The sequence below is a fragment of the Drosophila simulans genome, chromosome X (genome assembly GCF_016746395.2).
Source record: "Drosophila simulans strain w501 chromosome X, Prin_Dsim_3.1, whole genome shotgun sequence".
Classification (NCBI taxonomy): domain Eukaryota; kingdom Metazoa; phylum Arthropoda; class Insecta; order Diptera; family Drosophilidae; genus Drosophila; species Drosophila simulans.
In genome coordinates this window covers 18,640,054-18,656,822 of record NC_052525.2, presented here as the reverse complement: position 1 = coordinate 18,656,822, position 16,769 = coordinate 18,640,054, and the positions used below count along the sequence as shown (strand labels likewise).

The 16,769-nt window shown below is 45.9% G+C and overlaps 7 protein-coding genes across 9 annotated transcripts; 2 read left to right on the top strand and 5 right to left on the bottom strand.

Moving 5' to 3' along the window:
- Window positions 1-13: 13 nt before the first annotated feature.
- LOC6726419 (NADH-cytochrome b5 reductase-like) lies at window positions 14-1,208 on the top strand. The gene has a single exon (XM_016172370.3). It carries the CDS (start codon window positions 61-63, stop codon window positions 1,012-1,014), a length of 954 nt encoding a protein of 317 aa, XP_016039984.2. The 5' UTR covers window positions 14-60; the 3' UTR covers window positions 1,015-1,208.
- A 1,508-nt stretch (window positions 1,209-2,716) lies between these two features.
- LOC120285396 (cilia- and flagella-associated protein 251) lies at window positions 2,717-3,671 on the bottom strand. 2 transcript variants are annotated; one of them, XM_039298149.2, is made up of 2 exons: window positions 3,615-3,671; window positions 2,717-3,550 (listed from the first exon to the last, which is right to left on the bottom strand). In XM_039298149.2, exon 2 carries the CDS (start codon window positions 3,529-3,531, stop codon window positions 2,998-3,000), a length of 534 nt encoding a protein of 177 aa, XP_039154083.1. In that variant the 5' UTR covers window positions 3,532-3,550; window positions 3,615-3,671; the 3' UTR covers window positions 2,717-2,997. The 2 variants fall into 2 exon arrangements, with proteins under 2 accessions (XP_039154083.1, XP_039154084.1); XM_039298150.2 differs by lacking the exon at window positions 3,615-3,671 and having other exon boundaries at window positions 2,722-3,306; window positions 3,349-3,536.
- LOC120285241 (mechanosensory protein 2-like) lies at window positions 3,611-4,756 on the bottom strand. Its single transcript, XM_039296462.2, has 3 exons — window positions 4,234-4,756; window positions 3,985-4,150; window positions 3,611-3,917 (listed from the first exon to the last, which is right to left on the bottom strand). Exons 1-3 carry the CDS (start codon window positions 4,722-4,724, stop codon window positions 3,714-3,716), a joined length of 861 nt encoding a protein of 286 aa, XP_039152396.2. The 5' UTR covers window positions 4,725-4,756; the 3' UTR covers window positions 3,611-3,713.
- Window positions 4,757-4,893: 137 nt separating this feature from the next.
- LOC120285397 lies at window positions 4,894-5,927 on the top strand. The gene has a single exon (XM_039298151.2). It carries the CDS (start codon window positions 5,359-5,361, stop codon window positions 5,731-5,733), a length of 375 nt encoding a protein of 124 aa, XP_039154085.1. The 5' UTR covers window positions 4,894-5,358; the 3' UTR covers window positions 5,734-5,927.
- A 1,485-nt stretch (window positions 5,928-7,412) lies between these two features.
- On the bottom strand, window positions 7,413-8,822 carry LOC120285395 (YTH domain-containing protein 1-like). Its single transcript, XM_039298147.2, has 2 exons — window positions 8,766-8,822; window positions 7,413-8,701 (listed from the first exon to the last, which is right to left on the bottom strand). The coding sequence occupies exon 2, from the start codon at window positions 8,680-8,682 to the stop codon at window positions 7,765-7,767; it is 918 nt and encodes a 305-aa protein (XP_039154081.1). The 5' UTR covers window positions 8,683-8,701; window positions 8,766-8,822; the 3' UTR covers window positions 7,413-7,764.
- LOC6726417 (band 7 protein AGAP004871) lies at window positions 8,762-11,000 on the bottom strand. The gene is made up of 4 exons (XM_039298146.2): window positions 10,711-11,000; window positions 9,385-9,898; window positions 9,136-9,301; window positions 8,762-9,068 (listed from the first exon to the last, which is right to left on the bottom strand). Exons 1-4 carry the CDS (start codon window positions 10,877-10,879, stop codon window positions 8,865-8,867), a joined length of 1,053 nt encoding a protein of 350 aa, XP_039154080.1. The 5' UTR covers window positions 10,880-11,000; the 3' UTR covers window positions 8,762-8,864.
- On the bottom strand, window positions 10,573-15,552 carry LOC6726415 (band 7 protein AGAP004871). Of its 2 annotated transcripts, none has more exons than XM_002107336.4 (4): window positions 15,201-15,552; window positions 12,729-13,245; window positions 12,494-12,659; window positions 10,573-12,410 (listed from the first exon to the last, which is right to left on the bottom strand). In XM_002107336.4, exons 1-4 carry the CDS (start codon window positions 15,379-15,381, stop codon window positions 12,177-12,179), a joined length of 1,098 nt encoding a protein of 365 aa, XP_002107372.3. In that variant the 5' UTR covers window positions 15,382-15,552; the 3' UTR covers window positions 10,573-12,176. The 2 variants fall into 2 exon arrangements, with proteins under 2 accessions (XP_002107372.3, XP_039154079.1); XM_039298145.2 differs by lacking the exon at window positions 15,201-15,552 and adding an exon at window positions 13,606-14,553.
- Between the last annotated feature and the right edge of the window lie 1,217 nt (window positions 15,553-16,769).

The following is a 16,769-nucleotide window of genomic DNA, read 5'->3' as shown; positions in this document are numbered from 1 at the left end:
AAAGTAGCCAGATTTCCGCCTACTCTAGCCTGGTATCGATAGCTTCGATAGGCACAGGAAATGTTATCTTATTTGGAAGATTTGAAGGAAAACGAGGAACCGCTGCGGGATTCAGACTGCTGCGGCAATGGCTGCACCAATTGCATCCTCGACAACAAGCCACGGCCAAGCAAACGCGTCCTGCTGGCGGGCAAGCGTAACGTGATCCTGGGCTACACAAAGTTCCGCCTGTTGGGGCGGGAAGAGCTGGGGTCCGGACCCAATGGACAGCTGCTGCTCCTGCACTTTGCTCACGCAGCAGAGGAGGAGGATGGCGAGAGACCGGGGGACACGGTGCTGGACATCCCGCCCGGCCACCATGTGATGCTGCGCGTCGGCTGCCTGCTGCGTCCGTATTCGCCGTATTGGAGCGACTTTGTGGCCAAAGAGTTCCGCATCCTGGTGAAGCTGCAGCCGGAGGGACCAATGTCTCGGCACCTGCAAGCTGTACAGCCCGACGATCTGCTGGAATTCCGAGGTCCCATCGGGCAATACGTACACGATCCACAGCCGGCCAAGTGCATCTATATTATCGCCCAGGGAGTTGCTATTGCACCCACTCTGCCGCTGGTTCGGCAGGTGCTGGACAACGAGGAGGATATGAGTCGCCTGTGGCATTTGGTGTGCGCTCGTGACCTGCAGCATGTCTACTTTCGCGAGGAGATGCTTGAGTTCGCCCAGTTCTGGAACTACAGGAGCTGCCTCTACCTGCCGCATCAGCAGTGTGACTCCTCCGCTTGCCAGGAGGCGGGCCACTGTGCCCAGCAGTGCCCTCAGCTCCGGGACAATCTACGCTACAAGGAGACGGCAAAGGTGTCCCGATTAGATGCCGCCGAACTGGCCACCCACCTCAATCCCGCGATTCCCGGACAGCGCGTCCTCATCGTGGCTGGAGATTCAAGTTTTCAAAAGATCATCGCCCAAATAGGAACACAATCATTGGACGTAGATCCGGCAAACATTTATATGTTGTAATTGCCGGGAGAAACTGTAGATGCTTATAAATATTTGATATTGTTTATGAATTTGTGATCGTACAAGTTTTACCGAGAGTTTTATATTTTTTATACCCGCTACTCGTAGAGTAAAAGGGTAAACTAGATTCGTTGTAAAATATGTAACAGGCAAAAGGAAGCGTTTCCGATCGTATAAAGTATATATATTCTTGATCTGGATCAATAGCCGAGTCGATCTGACCATGTCCGTCTGGAACTATAAAAGTTAGAACTCTGAGATTCAGCATACAGATTCTATAGACAAACACGCAGCGCAAGTTTGTTGACCCATGTTGTCACGCCCACTCTAACGCCCACAAACCGCACAAAACTGTCACGGCCACACTTTTGAAAATTGTTTAGACTTTTCTTCGTTTTATTGTTTGTCTGGCGAATTTATAGTATCTTTATACCAAAAACGCTGGGCCACGCCCATCCTTTCACCAAAAAAAAACGCCCAAAACTACCACGCCCACACTTTTTGTAAAGTAATGTATGTATATATTGGTATATAGGCATACCAAGGCTTTAAATTTTTTAGGCTTTGAAATTTTATGTAAAATTTGGAAATGCTGCCACATAGGTAGCAGTAAACTTGTTAAATTGCAATTAATAAATTTAAAAATAAATAAATGAAAAAAAAAAGCCCACACTTTTGAACAATTCTTAAATTTTTCTTATTTTATTCCCCAATATCTATCGATCGATAGATCGATAGATCTATCTATCTATTCACAGGAAAATTATGAAGTTTCGCGTTCGCATTCACACTAGCTGAGTAAAGGGTATCTGATAGTCGGGGAACTCGACTTAAGCATTCTCTCTTGTTGTTATCTGTAAGTTATACCTGTTTTATATACTTCCAACTAAGTATCTGAATGTACTGGAAAGGGATTATTGGGTGCTTCTATAAACGAGGCCCAGTTCACTTCTTCTTTTCGAGCATAAGTAATCCGAATAACTCCAACTACTTTAAACAATTTGTTCTAAGATGAAATTCGCTCAAGCACTTAAGGTTCTGCTAGCTACTATTAATTGGCAAGTTACAGGGAATCTGTACTTGTCGCTACCGAATAAATATCTATGGTTTTGGCCATCCAGGTACCTCTAATGACCGAATACTTGGATCTTGAAGCCATGTCGCTGTCGGCCAATCATTTACTTTGTTCCATTTACTTTGATACCAAAAGTATCGATGCGGATTAAATTGCCCTTAAAAAGCAGCAGTAATTAATACAATTGACCGTCTGGTTAAGCACTGGATTCTGGGTGGTTTGTATCGAAAGGAACAACATCTTATTTGACCTCCTTTGTCCATGACATGGTTATGATTCCATTTGACTATTAGTGACCCAATCTCATTCAAGTCATCCCAAGGGGATGATATTTTCAGGAATCACCCCATTCCCAGTTGTAGTAATCTGAACCCCAAACTAAGAAGGCGCAAGTGTGGTGCGGACTAGTGCATACCCTGTACCTTGATTTCGAGAAACAAATGTGTCCGTGCCTTAACATTTCACTGGCTAGTTTATATTCAATATATTCGGTGCCTGATCCTGGGCCCTAATTGGTGAAGAGCTTTTTGATTGTTTCCCCCATGACTAATTAAATTATTAATTTAATTAATTTAATTAAAATAATTTAAATTACTTACCAACAATAAGAAATATACTGTATACCAGCGAATTCAGTTTTTATTTTGAAGCGTGTTTTTTTTTTGTGTTACAAGATAAATACCAAAAAAAAAGAAGTAATTTGAGTTATATATTGTGATCTGATTCAAAGTATTTTAATGATGGCTGGGAGATCGCTCTAGTTATTTTATAAATTTTTGGGCTTCGGAGTTTTTTAGTCCTCTAGCTTCAAGCTCGTAATGAAGTCAATGAGTAGCTTGTCGGGCACATGTTTGAAACAAAACCGTGTCACCAAACATGTAGCTGTACAGCGGACCAACCGAGCATTCCTAGGCGGCACCCATGTGCTTTGGTGACGGCGTCGAACCGGCCTCCTTGGGTTTTTTCTTTGTCGGCTCTCCCTCCTCCTGCTCGTCTTCTTCCTGCTCTTCATCCTCCTCCTCTTCTTCTTCCTGCTCTTCATCCTCCTCCTCCTGCTCTTCCTCCTCCATCTCGTCCTCCTTCTGCTCTTTTTCTTCCTCCTCCTCCTTTTCCTGATCCTGCTCTTTCTCTTGGGACTCCATTTGGGTCTTATTGGAATTGTTGCCGCCAGCGCCACCAAGATTCCCTGAGTCGCAGCCACTAGCGCTCAATTCCAGCTCTGCCTGTTGTACCTCCAACTCGACGAACAGCCGAGCCACCTCTCCGCGGGCCGGATCGTCGACTCGCATGCGCTTTGGTGGCGGTGAAGAACCGGCCTCCTCAGATTTTTTCTTTGCCGGCTCTTCCTGCTTGTCCTTCTCCTGATCTTTCTCCTGCTGCTTGTCCTCTTCCGCGGGGCAACCACCTGCGGTGTTGTTGAGGATGTTTTCTTTCTCCGACATCGTTTAGCAATAAAGTTCTCTTGAAAAAGTAAGCCAAATAAATTCACGTGCAATCGTAAAATGAAAATGACAGCCGAAATTACAAGTTTCCTATAGCAGGTGCTGCCAACTCGTGTGGATTACGTTTATTAAAAAGCAATAAGACATTATATTTTCAAACTGTGGCAATCCTTAGATTCAAATCATAGGTTGGTCTTTGGCCAAGCGGCATGTGCGTCTAAAACTAAGTTATCGGACTTCTCCGGCGATTGCTTAAGTTCTGGTGGCGGTCCCATCAAGTGGGCGTACTTGGCCAGGTACGGAGTCAGCAGCTCCATGGGCAGAGGGAAGATGATGGTGGAGTTCTTCTCGGCGGAGATGCTGCTCAGGGTTTGCAAGTAGCGCAGCTGTGGTGACGGGGAATTCGAATGGTAATCAGTGCTCAACGGTTGATTTTTCTAGGACAACACCCACCTGCAAGGCCGATGGACTGGCGGAGATGACGTCGGAGGCCTCCTTGAGCGCTGTGGCGGACTTTTTCTCACCCTCGGCGGCAATCACCTTGGCACGAGCATCACGAGCGGCCTCCGCCTCGGCTGCCATGGCGCGCTGCATGGAAACGGGCAGGGAGACGTCCTTGCTGCCAGCGGATGAAGAGCATACAACGTACACATGTGAAGAAATACTGATCTGATCTGGGATGGCAAATGTCAGGCTACTTACATCTCAACGCGCTCCACCATGACGCCCCAGGGCTCGGTGGCCTCGTCCAAGGTGGCCTGCATGTTGTGGGCCAGGGTTTCGCGCTCGGTTAGCAGCTCGGACAGGTTGCGAGTGCCGACGATGTTTCGGAGCGTGGTGGCCGCCAGGAGGCGGGTGGACATGCTGTAGTCCTCGACCTGGATGACCGCGTAAAGGGGATCACTGATGCGATAGTAGACCACCGCGTCCACGGTGACCGTCACGGAATCCTTCGTCAGCATCTCCTGCTGCGGCACATTGAAGGTAACCGTGCGCAGGTCCACCTTGCGGTACTCATCGATGCACGGCAGGATGAAGAACATGCCTGGACCACGAGCTCCGCCGCTCAGTCTGCCCAGCCGGAAGATGATCGCCCGCTCGTACTCCGCCACCACCTTGAAGCATATGAAGATGGCGATGGGCGATGTGATGATGAAGATCAACACGGAGAACAGGGTGACCACCCACTCCATGCAGCCCTTGGGCTCGTTCTCCGCTGCAAAGAGATGTTAGGAATATAAATATGAAATATTCATCTACAAACTGGTCATTTCAGGCGAAAGAAAAACGTGGATAAGGCCACTCCAATTCGATGGCCAAGAAGAAACCCTAGTATCTCTAAGTACCTTCTTTGTCCGGATTCCGTGGACCGACTCATCATTAACTAAAACAGATGATGGACTATGTGACAACTTGAAAAAGAGAAAGCTGTGAAAAACACAAATGATGGGGCTATCAAACAAAAAAGGCTCCGGATAAACACCAATCAGCCCTTATCTTGGAGGTCAATAGAAATTCCTACGATTAAAACATCGATTCGAATGGCAAATGCAACTTATATAGACTGATGTGATATATATGCGCTAATACAACTAGAATGTCGTAGGAATTGACGATTATATGGGATTACGGCTATCTAGTCTGATAAAGCGACAGATTCATTCATTATGTTTGTATTTTTAGAACTTAAGTTTCGAATTCCGTGGTCCCATCGGGCAATCCGTACACGATCCACAGCCGGCCAAGTGCATCTATATTATCGCCCAGGGAGTTGCTATTGCACCCACTCTGCCGCTGGTTCGGCAGGTGCTGGACAACGAGGAGGATATGAGTCGCCTGTGGCATTTGGTGTGCGCTCGTGACCTGCAGCATGTCTACTTTCGCGAGGAGATGCTTGAGTTCGCCCAGTTCTGGAACTACAGGAGCTGCCTCTACCTGCCGCATCAGCAGTGTGACTCCTCCGCTTGCCAGGAGGCGGGCCACTGTGCCCAGCAGTGCCCTCAGCTCCGGGACAATCTACGCTACAAGGAGACGGCAAAGGTGTCCCGATTAGATGCCGCCGAACTGGCCACCCACCTCAATCCCGCGATTCCCGGACAGCGCGTCCTCATCGTGGCTGGAGATTCAAGTTTTCAAAAGATCATCGCCCAAATAGGAACACAATCATTGGACGTAGATCCGGCAAACATTTATATGTTGTAATTGCCGGGAGAAACTGTAGATGCTTATAAATATTTGATATTGTTTATGAATTTGTGATCGTACAAGTTTTACCGAGAGTTTTATATTTTTTATACCCGCTACTCGTAGAGTAAAAGGGTAAACTAGATTCGTTGTAAAATATGTAACAGGCAAAAGGAAGCGTTTCCGATCGTATAAAGTATATATATTCTTGATCTGGATCAATAGCCGAGTCGATCTGACCATGTCCGTCTGGAACTATAAAAGTTAGAACTCTGAGATTCAGCATACATATAGACAAACACGCAGCGCAAGTTTGTTGACCCATTTTGTCACGCCCACTCTAACGCCCACAAACCGCACAAAACTGTCACGGCCACACTTTTGAAAATTGTTTAGACTTTTCTTCGTTTTATTGTTTGTCTGGCGATTTTATAGTATCTTTATACCAAAAACGCTGGGCCACGCCCATCCTTTCACCAAAAAAAACGCCCAAAACTACCACGCCCACACTTTTTGTAAAGTAATGTATGTATATATTGGTATATAGGCATACCAAGGCTTTACATTTTTTAGGCTTTGAAATTTTATGTAAAATCTGGAAATGCTGCCACATAGGTAGCAGTAAACTTGTTAAATTGCAATTAATAAATTTAAAAATAAATAAATGAAAAAAAAGCTCACACTTTTGAACAATTCTTAAATTTTTCTTATTTTATTCCCCAATATCTATCGATCGATAGATCGATAGATCTATCTATCTATTCACAGGAAAATTATGAAGTTTCGCGTTCGCATTCACACTAGCTGAGTAAAGGGTATCTGATAGTCGGGGAACTCGACTTAAGCATTCTCTCTTGTTGTTATCTGTAAGTTATACCTGTTTTATATACTTCCAACTAAGTATCTGAATGTACTGGAAAGGGATTATTGGGTGCTTCTATAAACGAGGCCCAGTTCACTTCTTCTTTTCGAGCATAAGTAATCCGAATAACTCCAACTACTTTAAACAATTTGTTCTAAGATGAAATTCGCTCAAGCACTTAAGGTTCTGCTAGCTACTATTAATTGGCAAGTTACAGGGAATCTGTACTTGTCGCTACCGAATAAATATCTATGGTTTTGGCCATCCAGGTACCTCTAATGACCGAATACTTGGATCTTGAAGCCATGTCGCTGTCGGCCAATCATTTACTTTGTTCCATTTACTTTGATACCAAAAGTATCGATGCGGATTAAATTGCCCTTAAAAAGCAGCAGTAATTAATACAATTGACCGTCTGGTTAAGCACTGGATTCTGGGTGGTTTGTATCGAAAGGAACAACATCTTATTTGACCTCCTTTGTCCATGACATGGTTATGATTCCATTTGACTATTAGTGACCCAATCTCATTCAAGTCATCCCAAGTGGATGATATTTTCAGGAATCACCCCATTCCCAGTTGTAGTAATCTGAACACCAAACTAAGAAGGCGCAAGTGTGGTGCGGACTAGTGCATACCCTGTACCTTGATTTCGAGAAACAAATGTGTCCGTGCCTTAACATTACCCTGGCTAGTTTATATTCAATATATTCGGTGCCTGATCCTGGGCCCTAATTGGTGAAGAGCTTTTTGATTGTTTCCCCCATGACTAATTAAATTATTAATTTAATTAATTTAATTAAAATAATTTAAATTACTTACCAACAATAAGAAATATACTGTATACCAGCGAATTCAGTTTTTATTTTGAAGCGTGTTTTTTTTTTTTTTGTGTTACAAGATAAATACCAAAAAAAAAGAAGTAATTTGAGTTATATATTGTGATCTGATTCAAAGTATTTTAATGATGGCTGGGAGATCGCTCTATTTATTTTATAAATTTTTGGGCTTCGGAGTTTTTTAGTCCTGTAGCTTCAAGCTCGTAATGAAGTCAATGAGTAGCTTGTCGTGCACATGTTTGATCTGCTCAACAGGCACGGCTTCCCCTACTGGGATCCCTTCCAGGTGACGATGAAGTAAACCGTGTCACCAAACATGTAGCTGTACAGCGGACCAACCGAGCATTCCTAGGCGGCACCCATGTGCTTTGGTGACGGCGTCGAACCGGCCTCCTTGGGTTTTTTCTTTGTCGGCTCTCCCTCCTCCTGCTCATCCTCGTCCTGCTCATCCTCGTCGAGCTCTTCCTCCTCCTCCTCTTCTTCTTCCTGCTCTTCATCCTCCTCCTCTTCCTCCTCCATCTCGTCCTCCTCCATCTCGTCCTCCTCCATCTCGTCCTCCTGCTGCTCTTCATCCTTCTGCTCTTTTTCTTCCTCCTCCTCCTTTTCCTGATCCTGCTCTTTCTCTTGGGACTCCAGTTGGGTCTTTGTGGAATTGCTGCCGCCAGCGCCACCAAGATTCCCTGAGTCGCAGGCACTAGCGCTCAATTCCAGCTCTGCCTGTTGTACATCCAACTCTTGGGACTCCAGTTGGGTCTTAGTGGAATTGCTGCCGCCAGCGCCACCAAGATTCCCTGAGTCGCAGCCACTAGCGCTCAATTCCAGCTCTGCCTGTTGTACATCCAACTCTTGGGACTCCAGTTGGGTCTTAGTGGAATTGCTGCCGCCAGCGCCACCAAGATTCCCTGAGTCGCAGTCACTAGCGCTCAATTCCAGCTCTGCCTGTTGTACATCCAACTCTTGGGACTCCAGTTGGGTCTTAGTGGAATTGCTGCCGCCAGCGCCACCAAGATTCCCTGAGTCGCAGTCACTACCGCTCAATTCCAGCTCTGCCTGTTGTACCTCCAACTCGACGAACAGCCGAGCCATCTCTCCGCGGGCCGGATCGTCGACTCGCATGCGCTTTGGTGGCGGTGAAGAACAGATTTCAGATTTTTTCTTTGCCGGCTCTTCCTGCTTGTCCTTCTCCTGATCTTTCTCCTGCTGCTTGTCGTCTTCCGCGGGGGAACCACCTGCGGTGTTGTTGAGGATGTTTTCTTTCTCCGACATCGTTTAGCAATAAAGTTCTCTTGAAAAAGTAAGCCAAATAAATTCACGTGCAATCGTAAAATGAAAATGACAGCCGAAATTACAAGTTTCCTATAGCAGGTGCTGCCAACTCGTGTGGATTACGTTTATTAAAAAGCAATAAGACATTATATTTTCAAACTGTGGCAATCCTTAGATTCAAATCATAGGTTGGTCTTTGGCCAAGCGGCATGTGCGTCTAAAACTAAGTTATCGGACTTCTCCGGCGATTGCTTAAGTTCTGGTGGCGGTCCCATCAAGTGGGCGTACTTGGCCAGGTACGGAGTCAGCAGCTCCATGGGCAGAGGGAAGATGATGGTGGAGTTCTTCTCGGCGGAGATGCTGCTCAGGGTTTGCAAGTAGCGCAGCTGTGGTGACCGGGAATTCGAATGGTAATCAGTGCTCAACGGTTGATTTTTCTAGGACAACACCCACCTGCAAGGCCGATGGACTGGCGGAGATGACGTCGGAGGCCTCCTTGAGCGCTGTGGCGGACTTTTTCTCACCCTCGGCGGCAATCACCTTGGCACGAGCATCACGAGCGGCCTCCGCCTCGGCGGCCATGGCGCGCTGCATGGAAACGGGCAGGGAGACGTCCTTGCTGCCAGCGGATGAAGAGCATACAACGTACACATGTGAAGAAGTACTGATCTGATCTGGGATGGCAAATGTCAGGCTACTTACATCTCAACGCGCTCCACCATGACGCCCCAGGGCTCGGTGGCCTCGTCCAAGGTGGCCTGCATGTTGTGGGCCAGGGTTTCGCGCTCGGTTAGCAGCTCGGACAGGTTGCGAGTGCCGACGATGTTTCGGAGCGTGGTGGCCGCCAGGAGGCGGGTGGACATGCTGTAGTCCTCGACCTGGATGACCGCGTAAAGGGGATCACTGATGCGATAGTAGACCACCGCGTCCACGGTGACCGTCACGGAATCCTTCGTCAGCATCTCCTGCTGCGGCACATTGAAGGTAACCGTGCGTAGGTCCACCTTGCGGTACTCATCGATGCACGGCAGGATGAAGAACATGCCGGGACCACGAGCTCCGCCGCTCAGTCTGCCCAGCCGGAAGATGATCGCCCGCTCGTACTCCGCCACCACCTTGAAGCATATGAAGATGGCGATGGGCGATGTGATGATGAAGATCAGCACGGAGAACAGGGTGACCACCCACTCCATGCAGCCCTTGGGCTCGTTCTCCGCTGCAAAGAGATGTTAGGAACATAAATATGAAATATTCATCTACAAACTGGACATTTCAGGCGAAAGAAAAACGTGGATAAGGCCACTCCAATTCGATGGCCAAGAAGAAACCCTAGTATCTCTAAGTACCTTCTTTGTCCGGATTCCGTGGACCAACTCATCATTAACTAAAACAGATGATGGACTATGTGACAACTTGAAAAAGAGAAAGCTTTGAAAAACACAAATGATGGGGCTATCAAACAAAAAAGGCTCCGGATAAACACCAATCAGCCCCTTATCTTGGAGGTCAATAGAAATTCCTACGATTAAAACATCGATTCGAATGGCAAATGCAACTTATATAGACTGATGTGATATATATGCGCTAATACAACTAGAATGTCTTAGGAATTGACGATTATATGGGATTACGGCTATCTAGTCTGATAAAGCGACAGATTCATTCATTATGTTTGTATTTTTAGAACTTAAGTTTCGTATTTTTAGAACTCCTATCTAGTGAATACTAATAACAGAATCAATCGGTTTTGCATGTCTGAAATATTATAGAATTTTTTAAGCCAAAAACAAACTTCTCACGCGATCAAAATGCTGTTGCAATCTTATCAAACCAGCAATTCCAAGAACTCGTATCTCAATCGATCCCAAGTGATTAGCGCTTGACAGTAAGTAAAGTTTAAATCGTTGCGACAACGTAATTCTTTAATAATAATAATTCTCCTAATATTTGCATTTTCAGAAAGGATGGGTCATCATCTTGCTGCATCTATAGTATGTATCTATGGTTACGCCGATTCCGCCCGCTTACAAGTTTTGAATCCACGGTACTGCTGAGTGGTGCCGGGCACTCGAAGAGCCGGCTCGGGCGCCAAGCCGGCAGAGCCCATGTTGACCATGTAGGCCGTGGAGCTGGTCGGGCCGGAGTTGCGCATATCCTCGTAGTTGGCGTACACGGGCGAATCCTGGTGCGGCTCCATTGCTGGTTCTGTGCTGGCTGGCCTCCGTTCGTTGCTCTCCGGTCAGCTATGGACGCGAAACTGTCGCCAGCGGCCAGCGTCGCTAATGCCAAACTGAATGCCCAAAAGCGTTCTCACGCGATAAGAGCGCACTGTTCTCCCAGATACGAAGTGTCGCATTGGCATTATCGCTCCGCTGAGCTGCCGAGCGTCTCAAATGCGAGGGCACAGTGAGAGAAAAGAAGCGCTGCAAACCACAAACCACCTCCGCCGCCTGAAAGAGGCGATCTCCAGTTGTACTCCTCTACAACAAACAAGTTTTCGTTCAGTGTATCTACGCCCGGGGAAGCACCAAGAGCCGCTCTGTAAGTCGAGAGCCATGGGTCACCCCGGATGACTCACTGCACTGCACTGCGCCGAAAGAATTGCCAACTGGAGGCGTACTTCCAGATTATTCCACATCGGGCCCAAGAGCGTTTAGCAGCGTTTAATCAATCGGTTATCTCAGCTGGAGAGCACAGAGGCGCAGCTCCGCTTTGGGGTCACGGGGGTACGCTACTCCAGCCATGGCTTGGAGCCACCCGTTGGTGACTCAACTCTGGTCTGGGTCACATTAGCGCCGAAGAGCTTATCTGCCACACTCGCTGAAGTGGCATGCAAATCTGAGTTGTTTAGATAAGCGAAGAACAAGTATGTGTATAAATGTAAATTTTGGTGTTTCGAAAAAGGGTCAGAAGTGAAAAAAATGTGTGTTTCAATCATTCGGTTTATTTAAATGGTTAGCTTGTACCCAGGTGTGTAGATAACTATTATTATCAATTCTTAAGATACAACACAAAATGATGGGTTATTTTAAATATAACGTCTCTACTTAAAACGACTGTGAATGAAGAAAGAACGACAAGAAAAATAAAGAAATTGTTTCGAGGCATGATGCTTGGAAAAGCCTCAGATAATATTGCATACCACATTCGACAAATTAGAATAAATTCTACAAAAAAAAATCATTTTTAAAGTCCGAACCAAGTTAGAATCTCTTCAGAATCTTGAGAATGCCATGGCACTTTCATTGGTTCGATGGCTTTAAAGCAGCCCAATGCCATTCGAGTTCTTTGGTGACTCATTTTCCGGGGTTTTCCGGCCAGTTCCGCTTTCTGTCGCTGCTGCCGCCGTTCCACTAGAGCAAGAAACCCACGATGTCGTCATCGTCATCCGCCGCTCCCGCTGCAGCCGCTCCGCTCCGCTGTTGCTTCTGCTGCCGCTGCAGCTCGCAGCGATGCAGTGCCTCCAGATATGGTTGCAGCACCGACATCGAGTGTCACTGGTGGTGTTGGTGCTGGTGCCGATGGAGTGGCGTGCCAGGGGCTGCAGGATGTTGTTGGTGCTGATGCTGCTGCTGTTGCTGTTGCAGCTGCTGCTGGTGTTGCAGTTGCAGCTGCTGCGAGTGTGCGTGGGTGTTCAGGAAGGGCGTGAGCAGCTCCATGGGCAGCGGGAAGATGATGGTCGAGTTCTTCTCGGTTGAAATGCTGCTCAGTGTTTGCAGGTATCGCAACTAAGTAGAGAAGGAGAAGGAACGAATAAAACCATTTCGGCCAGTTCCAAATGTCCGATGGGTGGATTCAGTTGGAGACTCACCTGCAGGGCGGATGGACTGGCCGAGATGATCTCGGAGGCCTCGCGGAGAGCCCTCGACGATTTCATCTCGCCCTCGGCGGCAATGACCTTGGCCCGCGCCTCCCTCGCTGCCTCCGCCTCGGCGGCCATCGCCCGCTGGAGGGCAGTTGGCAAGGATACGTCCTTGCTGCAAGCGGATCATGGATAGAGAGGATCATGTCATGATGTCATGACTTCTGGCAGTGGGGCTACTCACATCTCCACGCGCTCCACCTTAACGCCCCAGGGATCGGTGGCCTCGTCCAGGGACATCTGCATGGTGTGCGAGATGGTCTCACGTTCGGTCAGCAGCTCGGAGAGATTCCTGGTGCCGAGCACATTGCGCAGCGTGGTGGCCGCCAGGAGACTCGTCGAATGGCTGTAATTGTACACCTGGATGACCGCCTTCAGGGGATCGCTGATGCGGTAGTAGACCACCGCGTCCACCGTCACAGTGACCGAGTCCTTGGAGAGCACCTCCTGCGGCGGCACGTCAAAGGAGACGGTGCGCAGATCCACCGGATAGTAGTCGTCCACGCAGGGCAGCACAAAGAAGACCCCGGGACCACGGGCTCCGCCGCTGCGCAGACGCCCCATCCGAAAGATCACCGCTCGCTCGTACTCGGAGACCACCTTGAAGCAGATGAACACCGAGATGGGGAAGGTCAGCACCATGATCAGCACGGACACCACTGTGGCCAGGATCTCCACGCAGCCCATGTCATCGTTTTCAGCTGCAAGATTTAAAAAAGAAAGTAATTCGACATGGAGCATTGATTGGTTAGTATGATGATTAGCTGGTATGATTGTTTTGAAACTTCTGCTTAGGACATTCAGCTCTCCCAACATTGTAATGTTTATAACTACATATATATATATATATAAATATTATTAACTTTCTGAAGAATTCGCGTAGTGTTGTGTATTTCCAGATGAAAACTGATCCCAATACTATGTACGAGTATGTACATATGTATCTTTACAACTGCTGGCCAAACTAAAAGATACAAGTTGCAGTTGGGTTTGGCAAATCGTTGGGATCTTCCCAAGGAAAGGCGAGCAGTGACTGACCCAATAATGTGCTTTCCAATTACCTATTTTATGATCCTTTCGAAATGGCCGCTGTTTGTTTGTTTACAATGAAAAGTGGCTTCGGTGATCGGCCTGATTGTTTCAATTGCGCCAGCATATTCCACGGTTGGTTCTGTTTTTTTTTTGTTTTTTTGTTTTTGTTTTTGGGGCAATTAACTTGTACAAATTGCTTTTGATCTAGTACGAATGCCAGGAGTTCCATAAATACCCAGCAACGGGCTGTCTTGGCTTTTTATGCTCGACTAACTATGTACATGGCTGGGCATTTTTGTTTATGGCTGTGGACCAGACATTGAATATGATCTCTGATTTCCACATCTCCACAACTGGCCATGTTTACGCCCGTGCCTGGCTGTTGCCCATGCCGCCGCTCTGTTTATCTCTCGAGTTTCGACCGTTCGATCCGATCCGATCCGTACCGCTCGTCCGCACCGGTCCGCACCGATCATCTCTATTTATTTTCATATGTCGGCGCACAGTTTATATTGCATACTTCATAGGTGGTCGCGACGATCGATCGATCGATCGGTCGGTCGATGGATACGATTCAACGATTCACTTCGATTCACTGGTGATTCACTGACTCACCTCGCGCCTTGATTATGGTTTCGTATCGCAATCGCATTAATCGCACATTTGGCCGATTTATGAACTATGCATTATGAATTATTCGGGAGCACTAGGGTTCCGTGGGGTGGGTGAGGTCATGTGTGCGGTGGGAAAATGTGAAAAACTATTTGTATCTGGCAGTCAATGTGCGTGTATTTTTATGGGCTAAACAAATCGCCGAGCGAATTATTTGGCTATATGCATCTGGAAATCCGGTCCAAATATCAAGGAAGTCTTGGCCATCTGCGATCATTATTTCATTCACTTTTTAATCAGGCTACAAGTACTTCATTGTTTGGCTAAACAAAAAGGCCCAAATGTTTTGGCATTAGAATGTTAATTGAATGAATGAATTAATGTAATCAATAGTAAGATTCTCATAATCGCTTCATTCAGTCTTTCAGCAGATATATAGTTCATATATCATTAAAAGTTACCTAGTATTAAAATTAATAAAATGTTTGTGCTTTTGTTTATAATACTGCTATTGAAACAATTAAACTTAATTCAATAACTAGTCTCCTACTTCACTTATTTTAATATAGTGTTTGGTAGTTCCTAAGAATATTTCTCCACCCTGTGATGTTAAGATACAATATTATGATGTACGGATTATAATTAAAAAAAATAATAATAATAACTAGTCTGTTTATTTAAAGTAAATCGTTACGTAAATGGTATTTCTTGTGCGTATCTTGATTAAGGTCATAAAAACTTTCGAATAAAAGTGCTCAAGTATTGTATATTTTCCGAATACACCGCTGTTTGCTTTTGGTTTTTGGATGAACATTAATTATACCATTGTTTATTTGGCTATATCACGTTTAGTTCGTTTTTAACAAGGCGCAACACAAACTCAAAATACCACTGATCATATTTTTAGACCTGCTATTATGTGAATGATTTTTAAAAAGTTAGTCCGATCAATGTTAAATGGAATATCCCATATGGGGGGGTTAGGTTCTTAACCCTTCTTCGCCATGCTTACAGGTCTTGAGTCCCTGGTAGGGCAGGGAGGGGGGCGGCGGGATGTGGACCGCGTGCTGCGAGGACTGGTGCTGCGGAGTGAGCGGGAAGGTCTCCGTGGAGGAGGAGGCCTGTATGCCACCCGATCCTGGCGAGCCGACGTGCAGGCGGGCGCGGTGCTGATGCGGCGAGGCAGGATGCATTGCGGCAGGACACGTTCTCGGATCGGATTGGATCGGAGGGAATCGATTTCCACTCCACGGATATCGGACGGAAACTGGTCGAACTGGAGAACTGCACGCGTCCAGCGCACGTTTCAAAATGAGCACGCCAAGAACGAACACAAAGCCAAACGCAGAGGCAAAGACAGGAAGTATCAAACTATTCCAAATACCAATCGGTGTCCCGACTAGCAGATACCATATAAAAATGAACTTTAATTTTGGATTTTTATATATCATTCTTATTTATCTTATATTCTTTATATATTCCGATTACCATAACTATATCGTATAACAAAAATAATCTATATTCCTAAATTGGTTTTAACAAGAACATTCAATTCACAATGGCATACTTAAAGCAAAGCACTAATTGTTATTTATAATAAAATTTCATTGATTAACTCTTTATTATGTTGCCAGTGATCAATAGATTATTTGAAAGTTTAATTGCAGCTAAAACTTCTCAAATCTTTGATATATTACCAAATGATTAACGAATGTTTCATAAATGCAATATACCCGCTGGATCCCACATTTCATTGGGTATCATAAACTGTATCCTAGACAGAGGTGAAAACGCTGGCAGCGGCAATCGTTCGGCTCATTTCACACATTCTCGTGGCCGAACGATTTTCCCGCTTTTCCGAATTTTCCGGCACACACTAACGCACGCGGAATGGATCGTTTTGTTGGCAGTTTAGTTCTTTTTGTTTAAATTATTGAAACGAGCCACGAACAACTTCGCAGATGGAGATCATTTATAAACCACTTCATCGAGAGCAGTCGGCAGCTCCTCGCTCGTCTTCCATTATTTCGTAGCTTCGTTGTGCGTTGCCCATGTGGAGGTGGGTGGCTGCACGGAGGCTCCTCGTCTCCCATTTGTCTAAATCAAGACGCGAGGAACAGGCGCTGGTGATCTATTATCACCAAAGGTCACAGCTCCGGACGCACAACAATTGGTGCCCTCGAATCTCCAGGGGAATCTGGCCAGCGGAATGGAGTCGATTGCGTGTTCCCATCCATAAAGCATAAATGAAGACATTAATGGGTTAACCAGAAGATTTAGTGCAAGGGATTTGAATACACGGGGCTGGCAAGCATAAATCATGATTTACATACACTACCAAAATGAGTTTGGACAAATATAAAGGAATTATAAAGAAATTGAATTTGGATTCTATGCACCCAACTACTAGGATATATACTAAAGATTTTAATCACATCCCTGTATGATTACTTCTTAAAAATATCACATAAATATCAGTTTTTTTTATCTAATTTCCTTTTAATTGGTTGCTATCATTTTAACGAATTATTATTATAGTTAGCGTGACTTTCAAAACAGCGGTTGTTTGCATTTTACAGAA

Excerpts from the sequence above, each read along its gene's own strand:
- LOC6726419 (XM_016172370.3), top strand. The coding sequence starts at position 61 with ATGTTATCTTATTTGGAAGATTTGAAGGAAAACGAGGAACCGCTGCGG.
- LOC120285396 (XM_039298149.2), bottom strand. The coding sequence starts at position 3,531 with ATGTCGGAGAAAGAAAACATCCTCAACAACACCGCAGGTGGTTGCCCC.
- LOC120285241 (XM_039296462.2), bottom strand. The coding sequence starts at position 4,724 with ATGGAGTGGGTGGTCACCCTGTTCTCCGTGTTGATCTTCATCATCACA. Across the intron at positions 4,151-4,233 it reads ATGGTGGAGCGCGTTGAGAT|CAAGGACGTCTCCCTGCCCG; the intron begins GTAAGTAGCCTG and ends ATCCGCTGGCAG. Across the intron at positions 3,918-3,984 it reads CCAGTCCATCGGCCTTGCAG|CTGCGCTACTTGCAAACCCT; the intron begins GTGGGTGTTGTC and ends CCGTCACCACAG.
- LOC120285397 (XM_039298151.2), top strand. The coding sequence starts at position 5,359 with ATGAGTCGCCTGTGGCATTTGGTGTGCGCTCGTGACCTGCAGCATGTC.
- LOC120285395 (XM_039298147.2), bottom strand. The coding sequence starts at position 8,682 with ATGTCGGAGAAAGAAAACATCCTCAACAACACCGCAGGTGGTTCCCCC.
- LOC6726417 (XM_039298146.2), bottom strand. The coding sequence starts at position 10,879 with ATGGAGCCGCACCAGGATTCGCCCGTGTACGCCAACTACGAGGATATG. Across the intron at positions 9,302-9,384 it reads ATGGTGGAGCGCGTTGAGAT|CAAGGACGTCTCCCTGCCCG; the intron begins GTAAGTAGCCTG and ends ATCCGCTGGCAG. Across the intron at positions 9,069-9,135 it reads CCAGTCCATCGGCCTTGCAG|CTGCGCTACTTGCAAACCCT; the intron begins GTGGGTGTTGTC and ends CGGTCACCACAG.
- LOC6726415 (XM_002107336.4), bottom strand. The coding sequence starts at position 15,381 with ATGCATCCTGCCTCGCCGCATCAGCACCGCGCCCGCCTGCACGTCGGC. Across the intron at positions 13,246-15,200 it reads CTACCAGGGACTCAAGACCT|CTGAAAACGATGACATGGGC; the intron begins GTAAGCATGGCG and ends TAAATCTTGCAG. Across the intron at positions 12,411-12,493 it reads CCAGTCCATCCGCCCTGCAG|TTGCGATACCTGCAAACACT; the intron begins GTGAGTCTCCAA and ends TTCTCTACTTAG.